This window comes from Calidris pugnax, unplaced genomic scaffold (assembly GCF_001431845.1).
Source record: "Calidris pugnax isolate Ruff unplaced genomic scaffold, ASM143184v1 scaffold27, whole genome shotgun sequence".
NCBI lineage: Eukaryota > Metazoa > Chordata > Aves > Charadriiformes > Scolopacidae > Calidris > Calidris pugnax.
This window is the reverse complement of record NW_015090893.1, coordinates 18,331,855-18,359,370: the sequence shown is the minus strand read 5'-3', so window position 1 is coordinate 18,359,370 and position 27,516 is coordinate 18,331,855. Positions and strand designations below refer to the sequence as shown.

Below are 27,516 nucleotides of genomic sequence, written 5' to 3'. Positions count from 1 at the left end.
ACCCTGGTTCTCTTTCACACCTTTGTTTGTCTCTCTCTCTGTTTGTCAGATCTATAAAGCAAAGAGCATGTGCTTTATGTTTGCAAATGGCTTTGCATAGAGAGCTGTGCTCTGTGTAGGGTTTTCTGGGCAGTATTGGAGTAAATATAATAAATGAACTGGAGTCAAGTTAGGTGTGTGGGTGTTTGTTTTTTTTTTTTTTTTGAAAAAACCCAACCAACCAAAACCCTTTGGATCTTAACAGGTTGTCAGTGGCTTTATTTCTTCCTTGGGCATGGAACAACACACTGTTAATACATTTCCCTTCATCTTCTGGTGTTCTTGGTTCTGATATGCTTTTAATTTAATGTTTTTCTTTTTTGCTTTCTGAGGTTTACAATGAAAATATTGCGAGCCTGTCTGGAATGTGCCCGTTGCATTGCAGCCTTTGCAGGGCATTTCTAAGACCCAGAGACAATGTAGTGGGTGAGGGTTTCTCCACCACCTACCAGCTGAGGAGAACAATAACATCATTGTTAACAAGAGTTGAGTTTTAAGTACATTAATGTTTTTCTTTTCCGTGTGAAAGGGAAGGCGGTTTTCACATAGTTCTTTAAACACACTGAGATTAACAATTCTGCTTCCAGGGTTTGGGAGACGTCTTCCCCAAAAGAAACATGTTAGGTTTCCCCTAAGATATGTTTCATTATCATAATATTTAAATTTTAACAGAGACTTCTGGAGGAGAGTCTATTACTGTTCCTGAGTATATTACTTCAGTTCTTATCATTTTTCTGTCACTTCAAGGTTGAAATTGCAACTTGGTCTTCAGCGAAACAGATAAGCAAAATGTGAGTCATGGCAAGAGTGGGACCAGAGGGCATCCAACGAGGTGGGGAGAAGTCCCCTTGCCTGTCTGGCACTTCTCTGTGGAGCAGAAGGAAAGGCCACAGGACACTTGGGACAGGTGACGGGAGAGATGGCACTGGAGGAGGGGATGTCCTATGAGCTGCACTGTCCTCCTGCAAACAGGACCTCCGCACTTGCTGCTGCTGTTTCCAAGGCAGACATTCTTACCTCAGTCTTCTAAGATATTGAAATTTTATTTCCTGTTATTTCTGGCATCATCATAAAAACCTGAGACAAAAGATCTTGAGTATGTTGCCGGCCTGACTGTAAATCACAAAGAGGTAGCTTGAAATAATAAGGAAAAAGAGATCTTGGGAAACGCTGGTACAGGAAACCAAGAGGTTACTCTCATTGATATACATAAACCAAAGTACAACTGTTATTTAAATTCTACACATAGCTGAGAAAAGTTAGAGCCAAATTCTCGTCGTAAATCAGGGTGGCTCCATTAACTTGGGTGGAACGGTGCCAGCACATCCCAGACAAAGACTTGGCTCTGGCTATTAATAGCAGCAGTGGAGTAATGGAGCTGCTTGGAGAAGTTCCACTGGAAGAAAAATTTGATTAAAAAAACGGAGATAAGATTGACAGAGGAATCTGCCTCCTGGTTCTCTCGTGGAACGTGGCTCCCAAGGGGGTTTGGTCCTGTGGGACCCACCACCTCCAGAAACCACCAGCCTTGGACAGTCTGTTTCGGTGCTGTGACAGTGGTGTGGCAGCAACTGTGGTACCGTCTGGTCCTGCGTTCAGTGTCAGTGTGGTCATTCCTTCAGCTGCTTCTCTTTCTCTGTAGCTTCAGAAAATCCAAGGTTTTCCTTTCACCAGGTATCTAAACTTTTTATTTCTTTAAATTCTTCAATACACGGTGGTGAAAAGGGTGGGGAATGTCGTCATCAGCTGCTGATGCTTCACGTTTCCTGTGTGACCCTGTTATTCGGGGACAGACAATTAAATTTCACAGCTGCATTTTAGATCATCTCTAAAGAGAGAGAGAGCTTCTCCAGGCGTCCTTGAGTCAGTTTCTTACTGAAATATCAAAAAAAACTCCAGCAGAAATTCCCACTGTGCAGCGTTATGGTATTTTCATTTCCCAGAAACTAGTTAATTTATTTACTGTGCCCCACCAGTCCAAGTTCCCTTCATAGATTAACTTGTGTATTTTGGCTCCTGTCCACCTCTTCCTTTGGCTCAAAGTGAATGATACCAGGACTGTCTTTGAAACGAGACAGGAATGTGAAGTTTTTTGATTAAACAGCAACATCACCCCCGAAACCTCTCTCTGCCAGCTTTATGAGGCCCCGCTGCAGAGGCACGGTACTGGGAATGACAGATTAAAGGTCTGGCAAGTTCAGCCTCTTTGAAGAAAACAGACATGTAATATTCTGGTAGGGCTTGGAAACGGTTTGCATCTCCTCAGAAGGTGTGTCTTGTGGAGCAGTTTGCCACCAAAGGTTTTCAAGACTGTTTGTTGGCTTCCTTTTAATAACTCATCAGTCTTTAGAACTCATGTAAATGAGAATTACTAAATCAGGTCTCTGGCTAGTACCTGCCTGCCGTGCCAGGCTCAGGCTGTTATGAGGGTCTCGTACTGGCTGTGAGCATCTCGGGGGGCTTTGCAGCTGGCAGAGGTGGTGGAGAGGGTCACACTGGTAGAGTTGTGACCACCTCCTGCATGTCTTCTGTTGGCCTGTCATTGGGCTGCTGGAAGGGATCTCATTTGTTAAACTAAACCTGCACAGACCGTGTGTTACAGTCAGAGTAAACGTCAAGTGCAGATAATAAACATGGGCTGTTCTCCAGACTCTACAAAAATAATGTGTTTGTTGATGTGAACTCTAAGCTGGTATTTTTCTAGTACATTTGGTGTGTTTGCAGAGGGGTTCTTAGCATCAGCCATAAAAATATTTGGCTGTCTTCTAAAATCTGTGATTTGTTACTGACAGCAGAATCTCTTATTGAGATACTCACTCTGTCAGTCTCTCGTCAAGACACTTTCTATAAAGCCTCTGGGAAAGGTTTTCCAATAAGTGCATTTTTGAGCACGGATGGAAATGGCACGGAAGCTCACTTAAGCTGAGCTGGGTGTTTCAACCTCTGAGGTTTATTCCTAGGCAGCTTCAGAAACTAGTTTTGATTCTGGCCCTTGATATTTTGCCATCATAATGAGAGAGTGTCTTCTAATTATATGTATAGTCTTTTAGGTATAATGAAGATCTAGAGAACTCGTGTTATTAGAGACCTAGTTGCTCTGTTTGTGATGGAGGAAATGATCACTCCAAGGTTCTGATAATTACTGAAGCCAGAAATTTACTTCTAGCAACACTAAATACTATTTTCAAGTTCTCATCCTGAGCATGTGTGTGATGCTTGTTGTCTGATCTCCTCAGGTGCAATCAGAATCCTCCTGCTGAGTCTTTTTCACGTTTATCTTTCTTTTTAGGATCCCCTGGATATTACTGGAATGTGACTACAAGGAAAAACGTGCTTTTCTAACAACTCAGTTGTGGACGTCTAACCAGACTTTGGTTTCTGGGAATGCTACACCATGGCTTCATCAGGGAATGAGATAGAAAGATGGACTCACAAGCAAGGTGGCAGAATTGGAGAGCTGGTAGAAGCTTTCATCTCTCCTGAAAATGGTAATGGTCTTTCAGCAGTGAAGTCGATGAGCAGCATGGACCATCTCCTGCACCTCCCTGGAAGAGCAGACTCTGCTTACAGCTCTTTCTCAGGAGGATCAAATGTTCCAGAGTATCCCACCCCATCGTGCTGTGGTGAAAACTGCTGTTTGCCTCCAGAGCAGGTGTCGTACATGGACTCAGTGTATGTAAAGGGGATTTATAATCTCAGTGCAGCCAACTCTGACCTCAGGGGTCTGAATCCGTACAAGGCACTGGACCTGAGCATCCACAATAACTCTCAGAGCACCAGCCTCGTGGACCGCTGTGGGAGCACTCCTACCCGAGGGACTTGGAATCGGGGAGCGCTGCCTCTGGCTGCACCTCTGCCTTCTCCTCCCACCAGGCTGGACAGCTATCAAGTCACCAGACACCTTGAAAACTCGAGAGGGAGACACAGCTCTGGTGGTCACGGAGAGAGGGGTGGGCAGCCAGCTCCTTCCCTGCAGGACAATGGACTCCCGGGTGGGGATGTGCTGTGGAGTCAACACAGGGATGGAATTACCGAGCAAGATACAGCGGCTGCTGGGAGAAAAACTCTGGAAAACAAAGGTCTGTCGTCTTCTGATTCTACAAGTGAGGTATCTATATCAAAAATTCAGGGGTCAAAGATGGAGGAAAATGGTGAGTGGAGCCCACCCCAACAGCCTATAAAGAGAAACAATCCACACATTTTTAGCAGACCTTCTTCGTTCATTTTTCAAGAGTATTTAAAGACTGACTCTTTGGCGAATGTCCCTAAAATACTTTCTGCTTATAATTCTGCTTATGAAATTCCTGAAGAGATGAGCTCCCAGTCCCACCACCCGGTGCGTGCCAGCCCCAGCCCTGCTGATGGCACAGCAGACAGACAGTGTCCCTGTGGTGGCCGTAGGGCAGCTCTCAGGGAAGCAGGTCCCCAAAACATGAGGCCAGAGCCCAGCCACCGTAAAGGATCCCTGCCCTGCGCTCGGTGCCTGCTCCACGGGGAGCTGCATTCGGACTTGGATCAGGATGTGTTTGAGGATGGTTGTGAGTTAAAATACACAGACAACGCTCTTCTAATTAAAAATGCTTCCAGGAAGCTGAACAGTTGTACAGATGCAAATCAGTGTGTCGACTCTGAAGGAAAAATTGGGAGGGATATTAAGGAACCGATCCGGAATCTGCAAACCAGAATGCAGAGATCATCCCTGCCCTGCAGCCACGGCACCGCGGAAGCACAGCACCCTCCCTGGCAGGGCTCAGATCAGGGAAACAGGCAATGCTATGACAATTCTGACCAAATGTCTTATTTCAGACCAAAGGAAGATTCCACATCTCGGCTTTCACATGAAGTCAAGAAAGAAAAACAGGCTGCTAACAGCAGTCCTGACCTTCACGTGCACCTAGAACAAAAGGAACCTCCTGTTCCTTATCACAAATACCAACCTGAATTTCAAACACCACTCTTAAGGCAGCTTCAGGATGATCTTGGTGGTGAACAAATAACCAGGCAGACGACTCCCATGCTTTACTACCTTTCTGGGGGGAAAACCACCAACATCCCGCTCCACAACAAGCTCACCCGAGGTCAGGAGGACTCGAGGAGCTCGCCAAAGGAATTCCCAGCAAGCAGCTACTCTGCCTCAGCACGGTGTCTGGAGATACAGAGGGAAAGCAATCACCTCCAGAGGACCAAGCACCACCCTCAGTACAGTGCTGATGATCTCCTGCTGGAGGCTGAAGATCTCCTTCTCGGGAGTCCTGCTTCATCCCTGGAGGAGAGTTTCCAGAACGACTATAGAGAGAAACTTAAAGTGGCTCAGAAAAAGGTTCTGCGAGAAACCTCCTTTAAAAGAAAAGACTTACAGATGAGTTTGCCCGTTAGACTGAGACAGAAACCCTCTAAAAGGCCTTCAATTGAACACCTTCGGTCTTTCTCGTTATCCAGTACAAATGACAATGCCAAACCTGTTCCTTGTTCCCCTTCTCACCTAAAGTCCCCAGAAAGTTGCAATCAAGATGAAGAAATGAAGAGGCCACAAATGGGTCGAATAGGGGGAAGGAAGAGGGTAAGCAAAGAGCAAAAGAAGCTGTGTTACTCTGAACCTGAGAAACTGGATCAGCTGGCAGACAAGGAGGTACTGTGGAATCAAGGCAGGGATGAAATTGCTGAGCAAGATGCAGCTGGGAAGAAGGCTCTGGAGAACAGAGGGAGGGCACTTTCCAGTTCCAGTATTTCCAGGACGGAGCTGAAACAAATCCAGCACATTGCACTTATGGAGTACATGGAGAGAAAGATTAATCAGAGGCCAGGTAGTTCCCAACACCTCCCGCTGCATAAGCCACCCCTGCAGAAGAGACCGTCACATCCCAAGTGGCCTCCTGGCAAGGTTCCTAATCCAAACGGGAGCAGGAAGGTGCAAACCACTGAGGTTTTCTGCCAAGTTTCCTCTAAAGAGAAATCACCAGGTGTTTCTCCTCCTTTGGCTTTTGTTCCCCCACCAAGTGGGAGCAGCGGGAGCCATCCTGGCTCTGCTGCTGTGGGAACAGCCACGTCGAAGCACGATCCATCTCCTGGGGAAGCAGCCAGGAGCTGCACCAGCAACTGTGCATCAGCAGAAAGTCTCCTGCAGGCGGGTGATCCCATGTCCGGGAGAGCTCGTGAGAGGTCAAAATCGACTCCTTCTTCCACACAGGTAAGAAAGATGCGAAAATAGTAATAAGCATTTGAGCCCAACTGAGGAATGTCTGCCTGGTTTAGGGAACTGTGGGACTATGCACATGGGAAAAACTGCTGAACATCACAAATGAGGAATTAGGACTTGATTTATCTTTATTGTGTTTAGCATGCAGCAGAGAGATGAGAGATGGGGAGAAGCTGCATTTGCTTAATCTGGAGGAAATCCTGCGTAGCTGTTGGAAAGCAAAATGCAGGCTGTGCTTTGCAGCGTGCAGGAGAAACTGTTTGGGGGGGTTTTGGGAGAAGTGCTACCAATTTTCACACATTAAATACTTATGATTAATGATAATCATTCATTATTCTCAAAAGTATTTTGTAAGAAAGCATTGCAGGCAAACAAGGTGTCTTTAGTGTGAAAAGTTACAAGAGAATTGGATAAGGGTGGAAATTTCACAGCAGCCGAGTGAAATGGGCAGTTCCTTGTCACTGCTCAGCAAGGGCACAGGGACAGGAGGGTCTCCTTCTCCTGTGTGAGGGCCATGGGCTCTGCTCGAGGCCAGGACAATGTCGGACTGGAGAGGGTCCCCTGGGGGCTACAGAGGGGTGTGGGGGGGTCTGGCACTCAGGAGACACGTCTGCAGAGAACACGTGCTGTGAGCAGGAGGTTTTTGTTCCAGCAGTCACTTCGTTAGAGCACTGTCCCAGAAAAGGTAATGAGAGAGATTTTTATCAATGACCAACCTTTTTGGCTCCTGAATTTGAAGGACAGCGGCTGTCAATATTGTTGTCAAAGAGAATAAAGAAGATGAAAGGGTCAGAAAACAAATAATCTAATATACTACTAAAATTACCCAACTGAAGTGACTGCCAAATTTCTGAATTGTTGGGGGAGTCAGTGAGGGTATGTATTTTGTTGCCAGCTGTCCTTTGGTTTTCTAGGACAAAGAGGCAGGTGCTACCTAGAGAGCAGAGTAACAATTTCATCAATAAAAAGAGACAGACAAACTCAGAAGTGAAACCTTGGTGTACTTGCTCGGAGACTTACTGTTGGCCTCTGTTTCTGGGGATAACAAGCAGAGGGGTAAAATGAAGCCTAGCCTGGAAAAGCTGGTTGTCCCAATGTGCTGTTTTAATTTCCAGGACCCTTGCAGATGTTCCAGTGCTGTGGTGGCACCAACTCAGCCTTGTGAGAGCTGCCTCGACACCCCCAGGTAAGGGCAGAGTAGAGCCCGTGTCCGAGGTGTGTGACCTCCAGCGGCAGCCAAGTCCATCTGCTGCTGTCCTTCTGTCCTGGGATCCTTTGCCCACATGGGAGTATTAATCCATTGTGCTATTTGTCTCATTTTGGGACAGTCTTTAAAATAATTCCTGCAGTCTGGAGCAGACGTGGAACTGCAGAGTGTGCCCGAGCTGCTCTCCCTGCTCTGCCGCGCTCCTTCACATCCCCGAGATCGCAGCTCCCTCCTCTGAGCTCCGGCAAAAACGGCGTCTGCAGCAGCTCCCGTCTGCCAGTCTTGAAAAATACGGTGTAACAGGGGATTTTGGAGTGTTTCTTTAAAGGAAAAAAAAAAATAGCTAAGTAGCAAATTTGTGTGTTGAATCTCCAGATCTGTTCTGCTTGTTTGAGGAGCGTCAGGGGAGAAAAAGATCTCAGCTCTGTCTCACCAAGGTGGTGATGCTGACACTTGGTTGTAATAGAATTTTCACTGCTTCAGTCATTCAAAAAGTTCCCAATGCCTTCTGGAGGCTTGATTATATTAGGAAAAAGAATATATTTTTGATTTGATTTTGAAGCTTTTCTTAAATTTCCTAGTTTATTTAAATAAAGAGGCTCAGCAGGTCAGCATGAGTCACTGGAAGTTCTGGACAAAACGGTAACATCAGAAGCACATTTGATTATAGCTCTAATATGTACTAAGTAATGAGAAAATGACAAATCCAGAACTCATTTCATTAGTAACTAAGTTAGATGATTGTCTTTGGGAAATAGCTGGAAGTAAAGGTTTCATTCTGTAACAGCTGTCTCTTCTTTTTCCTCTCTGGTCTCCTCCAGCAGACAGTGCTGTTGAGCTGCAGTAGAACACCCAGGCTAGACTGGGCACGTTTGCAGTGTTAATTACTCAAATAAAAAGTCCAGCTGGGACTAGCAGGAAGAGCAAGCTGTGATCATTACCCACCCTGATAGTGTCTGTGGGTTAGTGAAAAAAATCCTTGAGGACATTCTTATGCATATTTTGCATCCATTCAGTTGCACAGGATGGATTTTAGGTAGTTTCCACTGATATTACCCATTTTCCATGACAACCTGCACAATATTGCATCCTCATCACACTAATTTAGGTATCGCGGTCCAGCAGCACAGTGCGGTGCCCTGGTGTTTGGCAGGGGTTATTTCTAGCACTTTTGATGGAAAGGCTTTTCCACCAATAAGCACATCACTAAATCACCAGAACCAGGCACTTCCAAGTCAAGCTCAAATGAGTGTTTTATTTTTCAATTGCAGTGAAAAGGTGCACACAATAGATATCTCTAAGTGACATCGTTAATCATTATCTTGTACGAACTATGATTAAATTTCCCTTTGCCAAGCTGACTTCATTTTGTGATGAAAAGCTAAACTGACTGTGTTAAAGCTGCAAAGTAGAGCTGGAAGAAGGGAAACTATGAGAGACGATGGAATTTGAGAAATAGCAGGACTTGCTGAGCCACAGCATGGCTCTGTTTGGCCACATGAAAAGCTTGGGCTGGGTAAGCCCCGCTCAGCTGCGCCCCATCCCTGCTCTCCATCCATGTCTGCACTAGGAAACCTGCCCAGGTGAGCAGTGCCTGGAGATGGTGTGGGCTCGTGGCATTAAGCAGAACAGTCCAAGGACGTGGAAGTTTTCCTAGCACAACAGTCTGCTGGTATTTTCTTAAATCTTGAAACTCTTCTCTGTGTGTGTGTGTCTTCTCTGGGGCAACAGGCACTCTCCTCTGCTGGCACTAAGTCTCTCCATAGCTCTCCGCTGCCCTGCTCTCTGTCAGGAGAATAAAATCCCCCTCTTCATATCCCACCCTGTCCATAGAGATGGGCTTAATTAGTTCCTTTAGTGGTGGGCAGGACCCATGGCTATGTTGCCTTTATCTGGGACCTTAGAGTGAAACAAAGGGGGACAAACCCTCTGTGCGTCTTTTGAGGGAGAAGATTCTTGCTTTGTGCCTACAACATGCTCATGTCAATTTAACGTAGTTAAATCAGGGCTTATAAATCTTCCTTCCATCTAATCCCTCCAGCTTTCCTCTCTATTATCCCCTCATAATCCTGTTAAGTTATAAAAAAATTTTGCTAGAGGCAAAAATAGGTTTTTTTCATTCAGTCATGATTAATACAGTGGTATTGAAATACAGAGAAGCACTATTTTCACAAGCAGTTTGTGGCTGTGTACACGTACAGCAGTGATTGCAGAAGATCTAGACACGCTCCAATCAGAGATTCCCGAAGATCTACACATACTCCAATCATCTTGTGTTCACCATTGCCCCTATATTCTTGCAAATTCTGGTCCATAGTGTGTTTTTAAGTTACATATATCTACTTATCATGTCATCATGAATGTAATTATTTATGCCCTGCAGACAGTGGCTTTTTCCATCAAAGTTTCTTCTGAGGTGTTTCATGAGAAAACTCAAAGTACAGGTCAGACGTGCATTGGCCAACTCAAAAGTAGAAGTTTGGTCTCAAAATGGTTAACTGAAAGGATTTAATAAAACTTTTACTTATGTCCAATGGCCTTTTCAAAACCAACGCCTAGATGAAGAGAGTTTCCTCTGTGTGGGTGTTCAGTTCCCCTAAATAGAAGGAAGCCCTTGGTGTCATCTCTAAAAAGGACTGAGAATTGATGCACAGAAGATGGTGATGGTGTAAACCAGTTCTCAGTCTTGGGCTGAAACTTGCTCTAGAAATAAGAAGGTGTAAGGAGCAAGACAGCAAAGATTTGCCCTTTTGCTGTACAGCCACTGTGTTACAGGAGGGTGGTGGAGGGAAACACGAAGTTCAGATCCTTCTTTTACTGCCAGGTGGTGCCAGAAGTGGCCTCAGAAAGGTCTCCGTGAGCCCTGGTCCCCATAAGTGCCCAGTCCTGTGGGCAGTGTGCTGCCAGGGCTGGGGAGGGGCTGTGTGCTTCTCATCCAGTTATCCACTTGACATTTTAGGGCACTTTTTACTGTGGGTTTATTTCAGAAAACATATGTGTTGGTCATAATTAGAAAAATAAGAAGTTTAATGGGGATTCAGGCAATGCAGACTGGTGCAGCTAGGCATTTTATATATTCCCTTTTTTTCCCCACGCAAAATTAATAGGTATTATGGAATCTGAATTTCAAAACCTTTCATAAAAAGAAGAAGCTGGAAAGATAATGACAATTACCTGCAGCTGCTTAAACATTTGTAGAGGAAGTGTTTGAAACCAAAGGAAGTGTCTTCTTTCTTATAGTTTCCGTGATCCTGAGAAAGGTGGCTGTGAGGATCCTGAGTGCAAAGACCATGCCAGCACTGGAGGTGTGAGCTGTCGGGGTACGAAGGAGCTGACTCCTGAAGCCTCTGTTCCTGTCCCCAGAAGCGATGGCGAGGAAGATGCTCGGGTGGAGGAGGAGGAATCTGGAACAAAATCTCCAAACAGCAATGCTTTAATAAAGTGCTCGGACCAGCAGCCTGTACCTCCTCTGGAGCAAGGGGACAAAGACACGGGCAAGGGTTTAGTCACACAGGACACACCTGTACACCACAGCCAAGGTGACATTGTCCCCAAGAGAGGGACAGATCTGCCCCAGAGGAGACTGCAGTCCCCTGAAGACCAGCGGTACGAGGCGCTTGCTCTGGAGATCATTGCCAAGGACAGTTCTCTGGTTGATGTTCTCCTGCCTCATCCCGTTAGAAAAACTGCTCTAGACCTGATGGAGGGTCTGTTTCCTGTTAATGTTTCTGTGCTGGATAAATCACACCGAAAAAGGGGAGACGTACAGCCTGTGCAGGAGGATGAGTAAGTAGACAAAACCAATTATCTAGTATTTTAAGTTATTTTAGTGTAGAAATACTGCGTATGTGTTAGTAGTGAGATGACTCAAGCATTTATTGTTTTTCTTTCTGTTTCATTAGCAAAATATTTTAGCTTTCTGATTTCATGTATCTGAGGCTGTGGGTATAGGACAGAAGAAATGTGGTTTGATGATACCTTTATAAAAGGGACTGTGACAAAGCTGGGCTGCAAATTTTTTGCTCTGTATCTCTCAAAAAAATTAGAAAAAATGCTGCTGTGAGAAGTGAGGAGAGTAATTCTGAAGTCAAGATGGATAAAACCACGAACTCCACAAAGTTTGAGAATGAATCTCTGTTTGCCACTGGTGTTTATTTTCTCTTCTAGTAGCAGGAAAAGCAGTAAAGATGCAACAGAAGAATGTCCTGAATCTGAACACGATGCCAAGCAAAGGAGTGAAGATCCCACCTCTAAGGGAAACCAAGTCCCAGACAGGAACAGAGATGGCTCAAGCGACCTAGATGACATCACCTCTAAGAAAGTAGGTAGATGAACATCAGAGGAACAGGGGTTTCTTCACCATGGCAAAGAAGTTACTACCATCACATATTACTGTGGATATTTATTCATTGCTTTTACCCCAGTAATAACTTTGAGTCCAAGTTACTACCATCACATATTACTGTGGATATCCATTATTCATTGCTTTTACCCCAATAATAACTTTGAGTCCGTTTTTCCTGATAGGTGAACTCCTGCCAAATTGGGATATTGATGATAAATGGTGACATTTAAGTCCTGCCTGGTTTGATTCGGGTCTCTCCTCCCACCTCCTTCTCCTCAGCAGGTCCTTGGGGCTGGGTTGGATCTGGAATGAGCACACGTGATTCGGGTCTCTCCTCCCACCTCCTTCTCTTCAGCAGGTCCTGGGGCTGGGTTGGATCTGGAATGAGCGCACAGAGTTGACTCTGCATTTCTGTGCAAGGCCAGCTCCTGCACAGCAGCTGACTCACCATTTAGCACTCAAATCTGGCCTCAAAATCTGTAAAATTCATTACAACTGGCAGCCTAAATAAGAAGTATTTTTTTCCTGAGAGAACTGGCAGCAGCTTCTGCACACTGCAGTGCCCTAGTGATTTCCACATGAGCCAGGGATGGAGGTAGCTTGGAGATAGCTGGGCTGGGACAGAAACACGGCAGCTTGGAAGGGAAATGTGTAGGAGAATTAGATACCTTTTTTTTTTCCTGTAGGAACCTGGCCATGCTCCATCCCAGGTAATGACAATCTGCCTCCTGAAGCTCCTCTCGATGTGCCACGTGGTGATGTTTTTGGGTGTTTTTGGTACCCACTGTCTGGCTGCTGCTCCTCTTCATGGTGGCATTGGCTGATTTCAAAAAAAAGCTGAGGGGGTTCTTCTCCCTCTCTGGTCTTGGTGCCTTTTTCCATACCAACATTTCCATATCAAACTGCTTCGCTCCACAAGCGCTGAGGCTTGTTTGAATCACCCCTGGAACGGACTTTTTCTGTTAATATTATAAATGACGTTGCAGTCAGTTCTTGTAAAGCTTGGTGATAGAGCTGTGACTCCGTGCTCATGTCTTGGAGCGTAACCCTGTGTAATCATGTTGTAATCTTCATTGCAGTTCACTTCTGACTGATTGGAAGCTCTCTCTGAGCTGGGGATTATATCACTAGTTAAGGCGATTACCAGTAATTTGCTTTTCTAGAGTTTGAGAATTAAGTACAGCTTAGAAAATCTTTCTTTTTTTTCCTTTTTTCTTTCCCAGAGCTTGAAATTATTTTAAAAGTCCAGAATTTGGAGAAGACAACGTGAGGAAACGCCGTTCTTTAGAAATTATATGGATTCTCTTGGGCAATAACAGCTTTCTATATTATTTTTTTTTTTTCCTTTTGCAGCTGGAGCTCATCTCCAGCCTTCGGTCGAAGCTGGGGACGCTGTGGGAGGAGAGGGAGCTCGTCCTGTCGGAAGCCCGTGCGTGCGCGGGCCGAGGCGAGGAGCTGGAGGCCGTGGTGCGGGAGCTCTGCAAACCCAACGAGTTTGAGCGTTACCTGATGTTCATCGGGGACCTGGAGAAGGTGGTGAGCCTCTTGCTCTGCCTGTCCAGCCGCCTCGCCCGCGTCCAGAACGCCATGAGGAGGATCGATGGCAACACAGATGCTGAGGAGAAGGTGAGCGACGAGCCAGCGGGGTATTTAATTTGGTTTGTTCACTTCTTTCCAGGTGGGGCTGGGCTCACCTCGTTTGTCTGACAGCACTAAACAAAAGGTGTAAATTGGGGTATTTAATTTGGTTTGTTCACTTCTTTCCAGGTGGGGCTGGGCTCACCTCGTTTGTCTGACAGTGCTAAACAAAAGGTGGCAATTATACAGGAATCCCAACCAGATTCAGAGGGATTTTTGTTGTGTTGGTTTTTTTTTTCCACTAGTAATTTTAATGCTGCAATGATTTTACTGCCTGTGAAATCGGATTTCACTTAATGGGCTTGTCTTAACCCTAGTGAGCAGGAAGATGTGGTTGCAGCTTGAGATAAAATTCCCTGTAGTTTAACTCAGCTCACCAGTTCCGCTGGAAAGTGAGGAATTGTCTCATGTCACCAGGAAATCTTTTCACATCTGAAATATACTGTTTTGCTAGAGAAGACGAGCCAAATTTGTCCCAGGAACGCTGCTTTCCCGCTGTCCTTATTGCTTTTAGAGGTGTTTTTATTGACACAATACCTGCTGTTATCTCTCATTTGGAAGTTAGAAAAGCAGAGAGTTAGAAAAGCTGGGATTTCCTGGAGCTGTGCTGCTGCCGAGCTGGAGCTCAGGAGGTTTATTGCAGCTCACACGCAGAAGGGCATTAGAGGAGTCCAATGTGGAGAATCAGAACCTGCCCGCTCCAAACAGTCACCTGTGTTAACATGAATAATTTGGGGCAATATTTCACCCTGACTTTGGCCAACAGACTTGGTGTTTGCAGTGGGGTTGCTATTTCTTTAATGCTATGTTTATAGTCTTCACCACCCTGACTTTGGCCAACAGACTTGGTGTTGCTATTGGTGTAGCAGTGGGGTTGCTATTTCTTTAGTGCTATGTTTATAGTCTTCATAGTAAATACATTTCACTGAATTTCACTGAATTTCAGAGTTGGAAGGGACCATAGAGATCATCTAGTCCAACTCCCCTGCTGAAGCAGGATTGCCTAGAGCTAGAGCATGTTACTCAGGTCTGCATCCAGGCAGGTCATTACAAGTGTTAATTCAAGATTTTGAAAAACATGCTCAATAAAGACTGGGTTTGGTGGCAGCATTTTTACAGCTCTCTCCCAGCTGGAATTACCCCATGTTTGCAAAACCAGCGCTCTCGATCTTTGACTCCGTTTCCAGGGTGTCGATGGTGACCATCACTCTGTGGTATATTTATGGAAAATCTATGCAAATCACTACATCTGAAAGAGAATTAGCTAAAATGGGAAAGGTATTAAAATCCTGTAGAAAAGGCAAGGCTTGATTCTGGTGGATTTGATAAAAAGAAACCTTAGATGAGCAGTTACTGTCTGCATCGAAGTTACTTTATTGTGTGTACCTTTTAATAGAAGTTATATATCTTTTTAATATGACATTGGCACTCTGGCCACCCGCAACTCGCACAATACAGAGAGATGTGCATTAAAGAGCTTCTAATTGAAAGAAGATTGATACAGGATACTCTAAAATTAACATAATGTTAAGTAGATTGATGTTTTTCCTGAGGGCAGCATGGGAGAAGTGAGCCTCCATGGGGGTTACTGGGTGTCTTTACCTTGCAAGCCACAAGAATGAGTAATTCGATGGAGAAAAAGCTCATGTGGAACACAAAGCCCGCAAGAGGAAGTAATTAAACTAAATCGACTGTGGCTTCCAAATGAAGATCTAGAGTCTGCCAGGAATGATGAGTTTTCATAGCGTGCTGCTTTGTTTTTCCATCCCATTAGCACTCGCTGAACGAGCGGCACAAGCTCTTGTCCAGGCAGCGGGAAGACGCCAAGGACCTGAAGGAGAACCTCGACCGGAGGGAAAGAGTGGTCTCTGGGATCCTCACCAAATACCTGACCCAGCAGCAGCTCCAGGACTACCGGCGCTTCGTTCAGGACAAGACCTCCTTGTTGATCGAGCAGAAGGACCTCGAAGAGCAGATTAAATTTTTCGAAGAACAGTTAGAAAATCTTGAGAAAAGCCTCCCCCTCTAATCGCCGCCGACAGCCCGTCCGTTTGCACACACCGTAATTCGGGACGTTTCCTGGAAATCCCCAGGTGCCAGGGTTGGTGAATCCCATCGATCCTGTCCGTGCCACACTATCCACAAGTGCTGAGATGCTCCGGGGATGCTCTGGGCACACGCTGGACTTGCCTTCCCCTTGGGACAGCCCAACTGACAACACCTTGCATAGGTAGCAAACCATGTTTTGGAAGTGACTGATGGGATGTGTTGCTCCTATTAACTTGGCATGTATTTCCCCTTCTTGTTGTCTGTCCATCTGTTTCCAGATTGACATAATCCCAATAAAAGAACCACACAAATATTTTCCTCTTGTGGGTGGGCTGAGTGTTTGAAATGAAAAATGATGTGGGTGTTCAAATTTGAATTGGAGATTGCACAAAGCCATAGGAAATGTTATGGACCATTTCAGCGAAACTCCTCGTTCCTAGTGTTTATATGTGTGACACAGTAAAAATACACTGTAATGGAAGAAAATAATTATTTCCTTTCTTGGCAGTTGCCATCCATGAGTGTCTCCTGGCTCTGCATCATCCCGGCAGGCTGTTCCGTAGCGAGTCTTAGGAGGTCAGAAAAAAAATGATGGTCCTCGTTGATGTTAAAAAGAGCCGATGAGTGATGAAGGCAGCTTAAATGAACACTTTTGGGAATGATAAACTCTGAATTTATTCCTGCACAGTCATTTGCAAAGTCCTCGCTATGCTTTCAAAGTGTTTATTTTTCAAGCAGCACCTTTGGGGGTTTGTTTTTAGGCAGTTTCCAGCTGTCAGCGTGCACAAGGAGGTGCTGAAGGTTGAGGGGAGGTGCCGGGCAGGTGGGGCGAGGGGAGGAAATTACTTGGTTTCAATGAGGCTTTATATAAACCCCTTGGCAAAAATCTTTTAAGCTAATGTTGTGTGTTGAGCCAAACCAGGGGTGTTGCTGTATTTAAAATTTGAGTGTCTTGTGTTTGTTTAAGTGTTCAGCGAGAGGAATATTCCATTTGAGCTGTGCACCTAGACCATGAATAAGGAGGCCACTAATCAAACTCGGGTTTCTTTCACGGGCAGAGTAGATGTTTGTTTTCCCATGAGGTTGAGCTTTACCAAGAAGTGTTTCACTAGTGGTGTGTGTCCTGCCTACGGTGGGTTGTACCCAAAGAGGTACAGGAGTGAGTTGAGAAGCAGCCTGGGAGTTACAGCGCGGTGCAATAACGCCCAAAGGGCTTGCCAGCCTCCGAGGCTGTCGTCAGAATGGGTGAGTGGGTCACCAGGTGCTCTCCAGGCTCCAACAAAGCCGCCTTGTTCTGTTGGGAGTTTGCATTTTCAGGCAGAAGTGCCCGTATCGTTGGCCCTGCCCACATTTGAAGAGAAACCACTCTGTACCTGGTGTCATGCTGCCGAGACTCGGCGGCAGGAGTCAGTTTTATGATGTCTGCCAACTCTCGGTAAATAGAGTGGCAATAACGTCTGCAAATGGCTGGTCTGTAGCAAAGAGTAGTTTGGTGAATATTAACATTTTGTTCCAATGATCTGAACAAAACAGATGGTGCTTAATGCTGAAAACACTATTTCACTGGACACAAGTAGCTCCAGGAGCGCGGGGACCAAGCTGCTGTGTCTTCTGTGGTCATTGCCTTAATCCGTGGGGGAAAATGTTGTAGTTCCTGTGAGTGGCTCTGCTCAGGGGGTCTCAAAAGGCCATAAACACAGGTTTTTAGTATGGAAATCTGAAAGCTGCCTTTTGAAAATGGTCTTTAAAATAACACATGATGCTAAGGGAATAGATGGAGAATTAAAAAAATATGTTAAATGAGCTGTTTGCATTATTTGAGAAAACTGGCTTGAAGATGCACTCACAGGAAGGTGACATCTGCGTCCTCCAGGTGATCTTGTTTTCATATCAGTTTGTTGTTTCCTTAACATTCTTTCTCTGAAGCAGAAGGTGCAAAATGAGCTTGTTCGTGGGGCTCGTGGGACACTGTCCCCGTGAGAGAGACCTGGAACCCTCCTGCACACGGGGAGCGTCCCGCTCCGCTCCGCTGTAGCTTGAGAAGCACGGACTGAAGTCACACAATGGTTTAAGTACCCGCTTTTGAGTCCTATTTGGGGGGAAAAAAAAAAGGCGTTGCCTTTTTCTTAAGGTTTAGTAGTTAAAGCGCTAAATACCTCCCCCTACCAATAACCATTGCTTATGTTTTTCCCAGCTTCAGGCCCTGCAGTGTAGCTTTATTCTGGAGAATAACATGAGAATATGTCGTACTCCATTGGGCTGGAAATGGCAGTGACTGGTGGGCTTCCTGGGAGGCAAATCTTGTGAATTTAAGGATTATGGAAATAATATAATACCACTTAATACCACTGCTCACAAGCCTTTCATTGGTGACTTCTGCAGCGATGACACCAAGTTGCCTCTGCCCAGTGAGCGTTAGACCTGGGGAACCTTAAAGCTCTCTTCCTCCCAAAGCTGGTGGCTGGGAGGGGAACCATGGGAGGAGGGGGAAGGGTTTTAAGCTGAAAAACAGGAGATTGAACTGAGCTGTGGGGAAGAACTTGTTTGGTGTGAGGGTGGTGAGAGCCTGGCCCAGGTTGGCCAGAGAAGCTGTGGCTGCCCCATCCCTGGAGGGGTTCAAGGGCAGGTTGGAGGGGGCTTGGAGCAACCTGGGCTGGTGGGAGGTGTCCGGGGGTGGCACTGGGGGGGCTTTAAGTTCCCTTCCAACCCAAACCAGTCCATGATTCTGTGCTGATTCTATGATTCCAGGGGCTTCAGGGCCTTGGTGATCCACCAGCGCTGAGACCTGCTGAGCTGCTTCTCCTGCAAACAAAGTCAGGTGTGTGTGAGCTGGGGGAATGTAAGGAATGCAGGAGCTCCCTGCCCCTCTGGGGAGAGCAGGCAGGAAATCCCCAGCAGGACAGGAACACTTGGGGATCTCCTGTTGCAGCCTGCACAGCTAATTCTTTCTTAACATCCCAGGTGGAAGGTAACGTGACCCCAGCGCCGTGAGGGAACTGCTATCGGAGACCTGTGGCCAGGCCTCGGGTGAATTAATTGCGGCTACATCCAGGAGAATGCAAATGAACAGTGGGAGGAGAAGGAAGGAGGTGGAACAGGCAAAATGCAAGAACCTGGGTCTCCCCGTGGGGTGATGCCGTGGGAGGCTGGTGGGATTCCAGGAGCCATCTCTGGGACTCCTGTGGCGTCCACGCACCAGCAGCCTGGGGGAGGAAGCTGCAGCAGCTTCTGTTCTGCTGAGCAAAAGCAGGTGGGCCTGATTTCGGGGTAAAGATACCTTTTATTGCCTAGTGCCAGAGGGATGAGCAAGTGCTGCAGGTGTGGGCCAGAGCCAGTGGCCGGTGGAAGCCGAGTGGGCTCCGATTGCCGCCTCCCTGACAGCGCCTTGGCAGCAGCCGCCGGGATTTCAGACGGAGCAGCTCATTTAGGATTTGATTTAACACCCACTGCAGCGTGTGGGAGTCACGGCTGGATCAGGAGCTGCTGCTTCAGCCTCTCAGGCACTAAATTGAAGGATTTTTAATGTTTCTTTTTAATCCCAAGCCTCGTTTTCTTCACTAGGGCGTTCTGCTCCGGGACTTCTGCATGTGGAGCTAATTAAGGAATGGAGGGGCGCAGGGGTTAATGCAAATGTGCTCTGCAAAAGGGCTGTTTGGCGCTTGCGAGAGCTGCGTTTAATAAGTAGAAGGATGTTCTCTCTGCTTTGGGAATTCATGGCAACCATCTGAATAAAATTTTAAAAATAAACCCAGAGCAGCATTGCAAAGCTAATCTTCTGCGCCTGCAGGGAGCCCACGTTCACATTAAAGAATAATCAGGCTGTAGGAACCGGGCAACCTCGGGGCGTCACAAAACGCACTCGGGAAGCAGCACATGAATTTCACGGCTGAACAGGGAGAGGCATCGCAGGGTATCGGAGCCACTGAAACGTCACATGAGCCTTGAAGCTGAGTCATCTCCTCGATAAATCCACGGAGGGAAAATATGGGCTGAACTGATAGTCTTGATTTAGAGAATAAGAGACACTTCTAAAAATGTGTGTGAAGAGGCACATTTCCAATGGCCTTCAGCCCGCGATGAGAGAACAAGAACATCCCAAAATACCTCAAGAAGGAACCACTTGTGAAGGTCCCTCCCGAGATCCCTGCCCGGGGGCAGCTCCTGGTGGGATGGCTGGTGGCTCCTGGGTCCAGCTGCCCCTTCTTGAGCACCAGGTCAGTGTCACCCCCTGTCACAGCAGGAAGCACGGGCTGGTGGTAGGAGAAAAAGAGGTTTGAGTGATTCTCAGGGCTTGTGCACTTGGGTGTTGGGTTTTATTGAGTGAAAACACGGGTTATTTGGTTCAGGTCAGGTCCCTGCTGCACTTCTCACTTGGGGTTTGTCCCCTCGTCTGGAGGGTCTCGAGGTGATGGGGATGGAGGTGGAGGAAGGAAGTGGGATGAAAGGATTTCCTCCTGGGAAACGGTGGTTTGGCTTTGGCTGGAAACTCGTGCTCTCAGATGAAGAAAAAGACTAATGCTCCACCTGGGGCAGACACAGAGCAAAGGCCTTCCCAGGCAGGGGAGCTGAACGCTGCCAGCAGCATTTCTGTTGTGCACATCCGTAGTTTTATCTTCACAGAAAGTGAAGAAAACTTAATAAAGTTGTGCCAATATCAACAGTACGGATCTATTTTGCCTGGGCTCAGAGGCAGATTATTGTTTCAGTTTAAGATAGAAGCTTTTTTTCATCACAGTACTAATTAAAAAAACCCACAACTGAATGTGCGGAGCTGGAAGGACTCAGATTTTCCAGGCTGTGACAAGCAAGCCCTGCAGGGGCAGAGGCAGCACAGCTCTGCCTGCCCAGGGTGGCTGTGCCCAGGCTGGAGCTTTGGAGCTTTCCCAGCCTGGCCGGGGTGGTGCTGGTCCAGGCAGTGTCTTCTCCTGCTGGTCTCATTGAGGATTGTGATAAAAGGGGGGCCACAGAGATGCTGGGAGGGCTGGAGCCCCTCTACTGAGAGGTGGGGCTGGGAGAGTTGGGGAGGAGAGAAGGCTTCGGGGAGACCTTCCAGCCCCTTCCAGTCCCTCAAGGGGCTCCAGGAAAGCTGGGGAGGGACTCTGGATGAGGGAGGGGAGCCCTAGGAGGAGGGGGAAGGGTTTGACCCTGCAAGAGGGGAGATGGAGCTGAGCTGTGGGGAAGAACTTGTTTGGTGTGAGGGTGGTGAGAGCCTGGCCCAGGTTGGCCAGAGAAGCTGTGGCTGCCCCATCCCTGGAGGGGTTCAAGGGCAGGTTGGAGGGGGCTTGGAGCAACCTGGTGTGGTGGGAGGTGTCCCTGCCCAGGGCAGGGGGTGGCACTGGGGGGACTTTAAGGTCCCTTCAAACCCAAACCATCCTGTGATTCTATGAAAACAAGCAGGACAGAGCGTAACACCGTGGGCAGGGTCCAAGGGCAGCGTTATCACCACACGGGCCCTTTGCATCGGTGCTTTGTTCCAGGCTGATAAAGCAGAGGGAGGAGGACTCCGGGCTGGGCCCAGAGGAAGGATGCTGCGGCGGCGGCTGATTCGAACAGGATGAGGAGACTGTGTGAAACGAGGGGTGCGAGGGGGGAGGGGAGGGACTCTGGATGAGGGAGGGGAGCCCTAGGAGGAGGGGGAAGGGTTTGACCCTGCAAGAGGGGAGATGGAGCTGAGCTGTGGGGAAGAACTTGTTTGGTGTGAGGGTGGTGAGAGCCTGGCCCAGGTTGGCCAGAGAAGCTGTGGCTGCCCCATCCCTGGAGGGGTTCAAGGGCAGGTTGGAGGGGGCTTGGAGCAACCTGGTGTGGTGGGAGGTGTCCCTGCCCAGGGCAGGGGGTGGCACTGGGGGGACTTTAAGGTCCCTTCAAACCCAAACCATCCTGTGATTCTATGAAAACAAGCAGGACAGAGCGTAACACCGTGGGCAGGGTCCAAGGGCAGCGTTATCACCCCCACGGGCCCTTTGCATCGGTGCTTTGTTCCAGGCTGATAAAGCAGAGGGAGGAGGACTCCGGGCTGGGCCCAGAGGAAGGATGCTGCGGCGGCGGCTGATTCGAACAGGATGAGGAGACTGTGTGAAATGAGGGGTGCGACGGGGGAGCGGGGAGAGAAGTGGTTGGGTGCAGCTCCGGCTGCGTGTCCGGTGTGTTTTCGGAGGAGCTGCCAAAGCTGGGGGCAGAGGAAAGGCTGTTTTTACTGCTTTTTTTACTGCTGCAGTAAATCCTGTCCCAGCCCCCGAGCTGGGGGGATACACTCACACTGGCCAGAAAATCTCCTCTGTTTTACTCCACTTGAGGAATGGTGTGAGTTCTACACAGAGAAACAGTATTTCCTGTGTATAATATGCACTTCTACTAGAAAGGTTTGTTGATACATAATTACTAAAGAATTCTTTGCAGTGAAATCAGGGGTTTTTTTCTTTTATTTTGGTGAGTTCTACACAGAGAAACAGTATTTCCTATGTATAATCCTCATTTCTACCAGAAAGGTTTGTTGATACATAATTACCAAAGAATTCTTTGCAGTGAAATCAGTTGGGTTTTTTTCTTTTATTTTAATGTCCCTTCCAGGGGCAGCAAGTAGGACCAGACCCCCTTCTGATGGGGGCTTCTGCAGCACGTCTGGTTTAGAAATCTTTGCAGGTGTCACAGTGTTGATGAGTGGAATGAGTTTGGTGAGAGCAGTTTATCTGTCCCTAAATGCTTCTTTTGAACTAGCCTGGATTATTTGGCGAGGACACTCTTACTGCTGGCAGCTCCATCACCATCAGGAAGGGTCTCCTGATGGGACTCTTCCAGTGGTTCACTCCAAAAGGGCAGTAGGTGACCAGCCACCGTTGTCCAACAACCAGCCATTGGTGATGACTCAGTTCAGGGCAGCGTAAGGGCTGGATGTGCTTCATCACTTGCTTTGTCTCATAAATTACTGAAATAAAGCTTGGAACCAGAGTAGAAAAATGGAAGTTCCTCATTACTACGCGGAGGGTTTGATCTGCTCCGTCCCAGTTCTGCCCCTGCAGCCAACAAACGCGGTGCTGTTCGTGCCCAGGCTCCGTGCTGGCCAAGTCCTTGTTAACAACAACTTCATTTGGGGGGTCCCACATTAGGACAAATCACTGGAAAGAGCAAAAACTGCCACGTTGCCATTTTACTCAGATTAAAATGCAAATCAGGAGGCAAATGCATCCAAGGAATGTAGGTCACAGTGGAAACATGCGGAGCAAGAGGAGAAGGGATGAGCTGTGGGGAGTTAGGGGAGAGTCCCCAAAGGCCTCCTCTGCCTTCAGCTGGTCTCTTGGAGATACTCTGTGTCTCTTCTGCTGGACCTTGGCTTTGTGATGGACCCGAAATCCATCAGGTTGAATCTCTTTTGTGGTGCAGGAGCAGTGTTTCCTGGGGCTTCCGTAGAACAGGTCCTTCTCTGTGGGGCTGGCGAGGGAACAGGGATGGCCAAAAACCCCTGTTTGAGGAGGAGCAGGATGGTGCTGCCACTTGCTGCTCCAAGAGTCGCATCCAGGAGGAAAAGACTGTCCCCTTGCACAGAATCGTGGCTCAAAGCTTGTTTGCCGACCTCTTGGGTGCCAGTTGTTGAGCTGATCCACCTCCGAACAAAACGTGCTGAGGAACGGGTGAGCCCAGTTATCTTTGGAAAGAGGGATGAGCCAGGGTCAGACAAACATGGGCTTTGCTGAGCTCTGGTGCCACTGAGCTAAAACCTGAGCGGGTTTTATTTGTGTAGGCACCGAGCTGAGCATGCAGCATTCACAGGTTGGGGATGATGCTGCTCGTGCTGCCTACGAGTCTAAAAAATTATCTGGGTTTCTGTTTGGATTACCAATCCAAACTAACTGAGTGCTTTAAAGAACTGACCAGGGTGATTATCTCCATTTTATAGCAGGAAAACCGAGACATGGCAAATAGGCAGGAAAAACACAGCCCTGAGCTGCCAAATCCCAGTCCTGTGCTTTATCTGCACCTCCCGTCTGCAGCCCAGCCCTGCTGCCAGCCGTCCCCACCACACCAGCCATCTCCAGGAGGCAGGGAACGAGGTCTTTTTGGTTTTATCATCTCCTGCCATCAGCTCTGATGGTGCAGAAGGCAGCTCCCGGCTCTGGGCTGGGCCAGAGGTTCAAAAGGCTGCTTGCCCAGCCCGTGGCACACAGCCTCTGCCCCGGGCCAGCAGCACCAGGAGCCACAGCCCTCTCTCACTTGTGAGAGCATCCTGGCTCACCTTCACAGCTCTCAGTCATTCGGGTGAAAATCCTGCTGCCTTCAGCCAGATTTGGCTGAAATGAAGTCAAAGAGTGAAATGAAGGAGGATCTGTGAAGCTGAGGGATTTGTAAAGCAGTCCCAGCCTCAGTCTCTGCCAGGAAAGATCGTCCCAGGGCGTCCCTTCCACAGTGCAAATGGCACCACAGGGAAGCAAAGCCCAGCGAGGCCGACGGACTGGTTTGACTTCAAACTCCAGGAGATACACACGTCTTTGGTAAGACTGAAGGAGCTCATTCTCAACACCTCTGGGTATTTGTTTGCACCTGAACTCGTGCGGCACTGGGTACACTAACCACGGCCTGCCTAAATCCTATCTTTTCCTTCATCTGCTCGAGGAGGAGGAGGAACAATGAGCTGAGTCACGGCAAAGGCTCTGGTTGGCAGAGCCTGTCCCACCCCACCCACGGCACCGACCTCGCAGTGTCCAACCGCCCGGCACCTCCCCGGGGAGCGCCGGCACCAACCGGGCATTTTTCTGGCTCCTGGCGGTGATGCCTCGGGGGAAGGAGCAGCACAGCATTTCCTCGATGAGCCGTGTTGCAATGGAGGAGTCTTATCTCAGCCCTGACTCCTGGCTTTGACACAGCAACACAGGAGCAACGAAACCTCCTCCCGACTGGCCTCATGGCGAAGGCAGAACCACACTTTGCAGGTCGGTCGGTTGGTTTTTTTAAACAGAAAACACTCCATCTTGGGACCTTGCCTCCGACTCAAGGAGGTTTTACTCAGATTTATCACTAAAAATCCACGTATGAAGCACATATCCACAACTCATGAACAAAGTTCCCAGTAAGGCTGAGTCAAACTGGAGAGTGTTTCCAATTTGCACAGAAACAGAACGCTTTTACCAGGCAACCTCAGCCCTGCCAGCGCCTCAGTGTAACACAAACGCACACGCAGGCTCCTCTGGTTTCAGAAAATACAGAAAAAAAGAGTGTTTAATGTCAATAAACTCAGAAATATTTTTTTAAACAGAGCAACAGACAGTTTTTTCCCCTGGAACTCTGCACGTGGACAGAGTGCAGCACGAACCCGGGGTTCAAGTGGCTGCTGGTCGATGGTCACACCAACGGAGCAAAGAGGATTTTTTTTTTTTTTTTAAACCCTACTCCAGATATAGAAGTCATGAGGTGCTCGATCATTAACGTTTGCTTAACAACTTAATTAGTTCAATACGGAAGCAGCCCGGGTGCAGAATAATCCACTCTCTTCTGGGAGCAGGTGGCTCAGACCCCTCCGTGGTGGCTGATGACGCTCACACGAATGTCACCAACTCCAGGGAGAAGGTTTTAGAGTAAGAGAGGGCAGTGCCTGCCCCTTCAGCGTGGTCCTACAGCATTCCGTGCCCAGCCTTTGGGAGAAGCCAATTACAGCCAATTAGAAACACTAGGCTTAATTCAAGGCTGAAAAAAACAAACATTCCTGAAGTCGGTGGCTTGGAAAGAAAAGCAAAGCAGGCAAACAAGCGTTTGAGCACGGAAACCTCCACGCTGGACGGGGCTGAACAGCAGAGCCAGGGCAGCATCACCAGCCCCTTCCTCCCCTCGGAATCCCACGGGTGGTTTCCTTACATTTTGGGAGAAAAAACGTGATTGTTTAGCAGCCCGGCCCCAGGAGTTGGGCAGTTCCTGTTCTTAGCTCTGCCTTTTCATATCATTATTTTTTTAATTACTATTTGGTTAATCTCACTGCAAATGCATTACCTAACCTGCAGTTAGCATGCTTTTTGGAGCTACGTGTAGTTCTATATATAGAACAATTATGTTTATAATGTAAAAGAAGAAGAGGAGTTAGTTTTAGGTCAGTGATTCATGCTGTTGAGATAAACAGTGCTTTAAGGGGTCATGCAGACATTCTATCATGAAACACCTAATGTAACATAAAGCCTGATTTTTACAAATATTTATTGTAAATAGGTCAAAATCAAAGGCCAAGTTTTAAATAAAAAGAAGCAGACATACAAGCCCAACTTTGTTTCCAGTTGGCTACTCAGAAACTCTGCAGGATCCAGTTCTCAGGTTTTCAGTTCAGTTTTTCCACTATCAAGTATCAACAAGGCTTTTACTCAGATTAAGAGATTGAACTATAGTTAAGTTTAAATGTTCACAGTATCATCAAGATGTGTGGCCGGTACCACCTGAACAAAATGCCTCTCAGGAAGAGGAAGAAGAATTTAAAATGCTAACCTAGCTTTCAGACTGAGGTAGACAGGTCACGATTTGAGTGCTGAGGGTTGGGGTTTGGTGTTTTTTTTTTTTTAAACCTGTTCATCTAATGAAACGCTTTAGGCAACAGTGGAGATTGTTATGTTAGTATTTCTGATAGCGAGAAGCTTTGTTTTGAAAATAGTTGAGTACACAATTTTTTTTTTAAATAGAAATATTCCTCTTCTGTTACCAAAATAATCAGAAACGTCATAGAAAACTATGCATCTTTCCTCGAATAATTTAAGCCTGCTCTAGAACAAGCCATGTTAAAGCAGCCAGCTACCAGCTTGCTGTTCACAGTGTAGAATATGCCATCCTTTACCTTACTTTTGCCCTCCGGACGAGGAACACAGATCAAGAAGGCTGTACCTTAAGCATTTGAACCTGTCTACGTGCACAGAGGTTTAGTTTTTTCAAGCATTGGGTGTAAAGTCTGCGGTCTCCACCAACACAGCGGCGTGACGGGCCGTGCAGCAGTCACAACACTCCCTTTCCACAGGTGTCTGTGAGCTGGGTTTCGTCCAGTGGCCTTTGGAGCCAGACTCATCGCTGATTCAGTTGAACATCCAAGAAGACAGACACGGAGAGAAGAAATCCAAGCTGCTTCTGCCAGAGAAAAATCCAGACCCCAGTCGCGTTATTAAACAATTCTGATCCCAGGAAGGCAGAGGCTAGTGGCCAAAGAACAGCTCAGAAACGGGCCTGCGTTTCACGACAACCTCCTCTTCCTCCTCCTCCGTTACCTCGGAGAGGGAGGAATATGAAGGGAAGCCCCCTCTGGTCTTTGGCTTTCTCCTCGGGCCCGTAGTGGCAGCCAGGAGCTTGTTTAAGGACGAGGGCTTCCTTAAACCTTTGGTGAGATCGTAGAAAGCCATGTCATCGGATATGACCCCCAGAAACGTGCTCGTGGAGCTCAAGATGGAAGCCGCGAGCTTCGTGCTCTTCTTGATGGGCACGGAGGGCTCGGTGCTGTGGGACAGGCTGGGGTCCCCCAGCAAGCGCCGGACCGCCGAGGAGGTCCCTTCCTTTAAGTACTGGTGCGGCTTCTTCCCACTGTAGTCCCTCAGGTCGGTCTTGGCGTGGTAGCTGTAGACCAGCATGGTGATGATCTTCTCCTGGCCGTGCATGGCGGCCAAGTGGAGCGCCGTGTAGCCGCCGTGCGACCTGGCGTCCACGTTGACGCGGGCTCCCCCCTTCTCGGCCGCTCGGATGATGTTGGTCACCATGTCGCAGTTGCCGCTCTTGGCGGCCCAGTGCAGGGCGGTGAAGCCCGAGATGAAGTCCCTGCGGGCCGCCAGGCTGGCGTCGCCCAGCAGAAGCCCGTGGAGCTGCTGGGTCCACTGCCCGCCGGCCGCCATCACCAGCCACTGGTGCTCGGCCTCCTCCAGCGGCACCGCCGCCAAGCGGCCCCGCCGCCACTGTCTCCTCGCTGGCCCGGTGGTTCTTGGGCCCCCGACGCAGGCCGGGCGAGCGGGACCCGGCCGCCTCCTCCTCCGGGGGTGACAAGGGGGACGCCGGCTCCTCAGGCGGCCCCGGGGCGGTGGCGGGGGCGGGGGGCGGCACGCA

At 48.0% G+C, this 27,516-nt stretch overlaps 2 protein-coding genes across 9 annotated transcripts in view; one reads left to right on the top strand and one right to left on the bottom strand.

Moving 5' to 3' along the window:
* The window catches only part of SHROOM1 (shroom family member 1), a 59,800-nt gene extending 44,012 nt beyond the window's left edge, over nucleotides 1–15,788 (top strand). For 6 of the 8 annotated variants that reach the window (XM_014947873.1, XM_014947874.1, XM_014947872.1 and 3 more), the window contains 6 exons: nucleotides 3,329–6,226; nucleotides 7,351–7,421; nucleotides 10,683–11,228; nucleotides 11,610–11,763; nucleotides 13,141–13,413; nucleotides 15,200–15,788. In XM_014947873.1, the coding sequence (XP_014803359.1) occupies nucleotides 3,434–6,226; nucleotides 7,351–7,421; nucleotides 10,683–11,228; nucleotides 11,610–11,763; nucleotides 13,141–13,413; nucleotides 15,200–15,454 (4,092 nt within the window). In that variant the 5' untranslated portion in view covers nucleotides 3,329–3,433 and the 3' untranslated portion in view covers nucleotides 15,455–15,788. Of the gene's footprint in view, nucleotides 1–1,648; nucleotides 1,714–3,328; nucleotides 6,227–7,350; nucleotides 7,422–10,682; nucleotides 11,229–11,609; nucleotides 11,764–13,140; nucleotides 13,414–15,199 lie in introns of those variants that run through there. The other 2 variants (XM_014947877.1, XM_014947878.1) reach the window with 2 other exon arrangements.
* Nucleotides 15,789–24,653: 8,865 nt separating this feature from the next.
* The window catches only part of SOWAHA (sosondowah ankyrin repeat domain family member A), a 3,200-nt gene continuing 337 nt past the window's right edge, over nucleotides 24,654–27,516 (bottom strand). Inside the window, 2 exon segments of the mRNA XM_014947784.1 lie at nucleotides 24,654–27,371; nucleotides 27,373–27,489. Of these exon segments, the coding sequence (XP_014803270.1) occupies nucleotides 26,622–27,371; nucleotides 27,373–27,489 (867 nt within the window). The 3' untranslated portion in view covers nucleotides 24,654–26,621.